A 5,908-nucleotide genomic window follows, 5' to 3' on the forward strand; every position below is an offset into this window, starting at 1 on the left:
GATAGTAAGATTATAACTAACAATGATCCAAATTCCAATCGTTATTATCAAAGTAGTCATGAGCCTTTGGTTATTTTGATTTGTTGATTTACGAATAATCAAACTATTCACAATTGTTTTAAAAAAAATTCACTATTCACAAGAATCCAAACTAAACAAATCAATTAACTTATAAAAACGTACCGACTCTTATGAGTTATAGACTATAGTCCACGATAAGTTTAATTTTTTACAAATTCGACACACCATAACCAAAACCTAACAAAATTATTATCATAAATAATTATCGAGCTTCATATGATGAAGCATGTACCAATCTTTTGCACATCCCTACTATGAGAATTAAGAGTGCAAGTTTTTTATGATCCGAACGAAGAAAAGCCAAACTATCTCAACCGTCTACTAGAAATTTAGGCGAACATTCTAATATTCAAATTTATAGATTAATTTGGATATCGATAAAAACCAAGATTTATCAATGATTTTGAAAACCTTTCTCCATGTCTCTTTCATTGAGTATTTCTTCCAACTCAAAGGGGCTCAGAGAAATTGTCTTAGTGATGTTTTGATTGTATTGTCGAGCAGTGGATGGCTTCGGAAGGCTATTTCCTTTGCTAAGGCTTCGATTTTTCATGCTTTCTTTGAAATCATGCATTTGAACCATCCCTTCAAATAAATGGGCCGAGCCTTCTTCTTCCCTTGGATCCTCTGGCGGCGATTTGTTTTTATAGATTACGTACAATATTAATTGGGCCGAGCCCAACAAAAATCCAATAGCATTCGGCACCTGCATGGCATCCAAACCTTATAACCAAAGTAAAATTTAAGCAGACACACATATAATCAACCTTTTTTCCTCTTTAAAACAAGTATATCAAATTCATCTATTGTTTCAAAATTATGCCACTGTTTTTTTTCCCATTTTTTCACTCAAGTTATGTGAAAGACAAACTATCTTATCCAGCGCCAATAAAAATTAGTATTTGTAAATTTTCACATCATAAAAAAAACAATACACAAAAACTCCTATTATGGATCTTAAAAGAAGATCACAAACTATCTGTCATATGAGACGTGATTGGATGCAGAAATTGTAACTTAAAAACACTTGAATATATACATATGTTTACATTATTATTATTATTATTATTATTATTATTATTATTATTATTATTATTATTATTATTATTATTATTATTATTATTATTATTATTATTATATATAAAGAATTGATTTTGACCTTTAGATAATTTTTTTTAAACCTATGTTTAGATAAATGTTGAAAAGTGATATTTTTTTTTTGTTTTTAAATTGTCTAACTTCTTTTTTTTAAAAAAAAGTCTAACTTCTAGATAAAATTTTTTTAAGTGTTTTCTTAAACAACATTTGTAAGCAAACAATATACTCTTTAAGAAAATTAATTTTTTTTCATCGATTAAATTTACTTTTTTTTTTTTTTTGAGAGAGGCAATTAAATTTACTTACTTTCACTAGTAATTGTGATATTTATCTTGTACAAAAACTCATGTGAGATGGTCTCACATGAAACGAAACTTTTATTTGGACCATCCATGAAAAAATATTATTTTTTATGTTAAAGGTATTATTTTTTATTATAAATATGAGCAAAATTAATCCATCTCACGGATAAAAATCCGTGAGTTCGATCGTCACACAAAATACCTATCTTTTATCTTGTGCAACCCCATTATTCACTACTCAAAAGGGTGTTCTACTTCTAATAAAAAAACGGAATTTAATATGCTCACTAGAAAAATCTAAAAAAATGAATATTTTTCAACTGTGTAGAAAAATAGAAAAATATCTTCAGTCATTCCCTTTTTTGAGTGCTACCCCATCATTGGTACACCAAAATGGGGCAAAAGTTGACTACTCCTGAATCAAGATAGATGTCAAGAAGATACATTATGTACTAAAATTTGTGGTTTGAATTAGAAGGAGCATTAAATTAATTAGGCAACCAAAAGCTACTCTTGCCAAACGGCAAGAGATTTGGCAATTGGCACACATTTAAAAACGACATCTGCCCCATCAATTATTTTTTTTGAGTACAAAATGCATCGAATATAGAAATTACATCATATTGGCAACACTAAAAAGTAAAATCTGTCCGCACAACCGACGGGACTTGAGCATGAACTCGAGACGAACATCTAAGAAAATACATAAATCTACCTAAATAAATTAGAAAATCTACCCGCAAGCAGCGAGAATCGAACCTGAGACCTCGTGGTCTCAGGGCCTCAGTCTTGACCACTAGGCCAAGACCTCATTGGCGCCCCATCAATTATTAATTTATCTATATACCCTATGTTTGCCAATAAATTTCTAATGGAACATTTATATATATATATATATATATATATATATATATATATATATATGTGAGACACGATTATAGGTCAGAATCCATAATTGTTCCCTCGGGTTTAACTTCTAGAACATGCAAGTGCAATCCATATATATGAATATCATATTTTCGCACACCACACCATACTGCATTAGCTCACACAACTAAAACATCTAATGAAATACAAGTTTATATTTTTATAATTTAAACTAAATTGAATAAAAATTATTACTGAAAAGGCATATATATGTTACAGGAAAAAAAAACAAGGTAATTAAATTATAAATGATTGATTCCTTTTAAATAATTTAAAAACAATTAATTATTAATCTTTACTCCGTGGAAGTTTAAAAATAACGGGGTTATTTTCGGTTTTTATTAAAATAAAATAAAAAAAAACCAAACATACCAAATTTTTCAAAGGAAAAAATTTAATATATAATCAAGTTGCACATACATTATATATTACTTTTAATATTACGAAACTATCCAAAATGCATTTGATCCAGGGTGCTTCGACCCATTTCATGTGGAGCTCACATGAAAATAGTGAACCCCACATGTAAATTGACCAATCATAACCATGGAAATGCAGAGGAGGTATTACTCCTTGTGCATGGTCGAAAAACCCCTAGAAAAGATATATGTCTCGGATCCGTGATTAATAGTAATAAATGATGGAATATAATTAACCAACTTACCCCGATATAGTAATCTTTAACAAGTACCGCATAAGCAGACCATACGCCACTGTTGAGAAATTGGAAGAATGAGAGGAAAAAGGGCATGTACTTCACGCTTTTCATTTGAATTACTGTTTTCTGCAGTATATGTAATTAAATACTTGATCAAAAATACGTCATAATAATAAATAAAAAATAAAAAGTAATTTACAGGCTAAATATATATTTGAATTTCGAAGATCGTCCTTTAAATCGGTCACAATAGAGTTTTCGATCTTCAAAATTAGTTTTATATGTAATTATGCGATGATCAAATTATATATTTGAAAAAAGTTCGGAAGATCGTTCTTTAAATCGGTCACGATAGAGAAATTTCGATCATCAAATTTAGTTTTATATATAATTATGCGATGCTGATCACTGTGGTGCCGACATGTGATTGCTCACCATAGCAGAGAGTGGTGCCGCATACATGCCAATGGTCAATCCAGCACACAGGATTCCAATCAGTGTAATGCGCAGACTCCCATGGAAAGCAAACTGAGTCACAAGTATTACAGCCCCAAGAAACCCAATGTTTATAATTGTCACCAATTTCACATATTTCACCTGCATCAAAAAAATATTATTTAATTAGTACGTTATTTGAAATATTTTATAATAGCTAGCTAGGCCTTGGATAAAAATGTTGTGGCCATATCGAAAATTTCGAGGACCCAGAATATTAGATATCAGTGTAATTATATATATAGCTGATCAGCTACAAATTTATTTTAAAATATAGGATTTTTATTATATAATATTGTAGTTGAAATATAATACAAAGAGGGACGGAGCCAAGAAATTAAATGTAATCGAGGAGGGAGAAATTTTATTATTGTTATTTTTTAATATACTATAAAAATAAATATTAATAGTAGTAAAACAATTTTTATTTAACAATTGTGTATGATGTATCGAGTGAATTTATAGTTTTTGTTTTTGTTTTTTACAAAAAAAAAAAAAAACTAAATGATTCCGAATTTAAAAAAATTAGCAGGACTGTGGGAGGTTTTGACTAAATTAAAAGGGAACATACATGATGTTTAAATTATTTCAAAAAAATAAAAATCTCTTGATACTGAAACATACATATATATGTATATACGCGACGATGGCCGCGGGATTCTAACCTTGACGTTGTTGGTGGCATATATGAGGAAGAGGGTGACATAGATAACATGCAAAGCGGCTCCAGCGCCATTGACAGTGACAATAAGTAAGCCCCCAGTCTTGAGAAGTCCGTAATATGACCACAAGCTGGTACTCAACAATGTGGTGATATAAGGGACTCCTTTGTAATTCTCTGTAGATTTCTTCTTCACTACATGCTTAAAGGTTTTTCTGAAATATTTATTTATTTATTGTGACACAAAATAATTATATTAGTATTTTAACATTTATTAATATATCCTATATTATATTATTAGCTAGCTTAAACCCCACAAACAATTATACACTAGTGAATTAAAGAAACACACGTACATCTAGCTAATTTTTTTTTTTTAAAAAAAAAAACTAGTTTCGCTTAACAAACAATCTTGCTGCTCATAATTCGTTAAGAAATCACATGCTTGGATTGACTCGTTTAAAAATTTCAATAAAGTTTTTGAAAATAATAGCTAATTAAAGATGGGGAATTATTATTTTTAAAGATATTATAAGAAGCAAATTAAGGTACGTAACGCGTTTATTAATTAATTGTTTCCAAATATGATAATTAATTCGATTGATGCCCGAGAAGTGCTAACGAGTCCCTGTAACCAAGCAAATAGATCATGCATGTCTAATAATAACGAAAGCAAAATAAGTGATTTGAAGAGTTTACACTTACATAGGAGACGCGAACATGAGAATGGAAATCACATTCCCTGCAGGAGAAATTAAATTAATGTTAGTTTTTGCACACCTCCTTTGCTAGCTACTTCATTAATAACAACACCCGTACGTACAATAAATTACTTGAACATTAACTTAAAATTTGAGAGACAAAATTAACACACACACACACACTGTACCTATAATTCCGAGGATGAAGCTTAAGCCAGCCATGAATTAATTTGTTTAAATTTTTTTGGGTTGTTGGGAATTAATTGATTGCAAGGAATGAAGGGAAATAATTGAAGAGAGAGTGAATGAGTGTGCAAACATATGACGAAAACAGTTGCTATATATAGAGGGATAAGGGCCAAGAATGCAGAGTCCATATACGTGGCCTGCGGTGCTGCTTCAAGAAAGTTGGCGACCCTTTAAATGATTCTGCACTATGGGTAAATCTGATCTGATCTTTTTCACCAGTTTATTGACACGTCGAGTTTTATGTTTTCTTGTACAGTTTTTTATTCTTTTTTTTTTTTTTAAAGCATGCATTTATGTTAAATGTCTCGCGTTGGCTGGTTATATACACATACTTCAACAATCTATCTTCTATTTTAGACTCAGTTTCATAATCTTTAACATATATTAGAGCGAACTTATGTTATGTGTAGGATTACCCTATTAGGCCAGCTGTTAATATCTCGTAAACTTGATGTTCATGTACTTGATAATCCTCTCCGCTTGAGTTTTTTTTTTTTTTGGCTTAGTTAAACCGTAAGTCCAAATCTTTTTTAACAATGTTTGGAATAATTTAATTTGTTTTAGTAGATTTTGGAAAAGTTTTATTGGTCAAGAAACTTTTTGCCCATAAACACGGGTATGTGTGTCAGTGTGTATATATATTGACGAGGGAAGGATTAGTAGTCAATCTGGTTTGGGAATTGAGGTCCCATAAACTTTTGTAGGTGGCGAAATAATTGGGAGAGAGAGTGGCAAA

General features: G+C 30.3%; 1 protein-coding gene across 1 annotated transcript; it reads right to left on the minus strand.

Moving 5' to 3' along the window:
* Positions 1–253: 253 nt before the first annotated feature.
* On the minus strand, positions 254–5,295 carry LOC140863179 (bidirectional sugar transporter SWEET16-like). Its single transcript, XM_073266397.1, has 6 exons — positions 5,112–5,295; positions 4,928–4,964; positions 4,227–4,437; positions 3,502–3,663; positions 3,073–3,192; positions 254–787 (listed from the first exon to the last, which is right to left on the minus strand). Exons 1-6 carry the CDS (start codon positions 5,143–5,145, stop codon positions 476–478), a joined length of 876 nt encoding a protein of 291 aa, XP_073122498.1. The 5' UTR covers positions 5,146–5,295; the 3' UTR covers positions 254–475.
* Positions 5,296–5,908: the final 613 nt, after the last annotated feature.

The sequence above is a fragment of the Henckelia pumila genome, chromosome 4 (assembly GCF_033568475.1).
Source record: "Henckelia pumila isolate YLH828 chromosome 4, ASM3356847v2, whole genome shotgun sequence".
In the NCBI taxonomy this organism is placed as follows: Eukaryota; Viridiplantae; Streptophyta; class Magnoliopsida; order Lamiales; family Gesneriaceae; genus Henckelia; species Henckelia pumila.

What these genes read in the sequence shown, in the direction of transcription:
- LOC140863179 (XM_073266397.1), bottom strand. Translation starts at nt 5,145, where the DNA reads ATGGCTGGCTTAAGCTTCATCCTCGGAATTATAG. An exon ending in ATGCCACCAACAACGTCAAG is followed by an intron (nt 3,664 to 4,226) that starts GTTAGAATCCCG and finishes TTTTTGATGCAG; the next exon opens with GTGAAATATGTGAAATTGGT. An exon ending in TTAAAGATTACTATATCGGG is followed by an intron (nt 788 to 3,072) that starts GTAAGTTGGTTA and finishes GATGCCATGCAG; the next exon opens with GTGCCGAATGCTATTGGATT.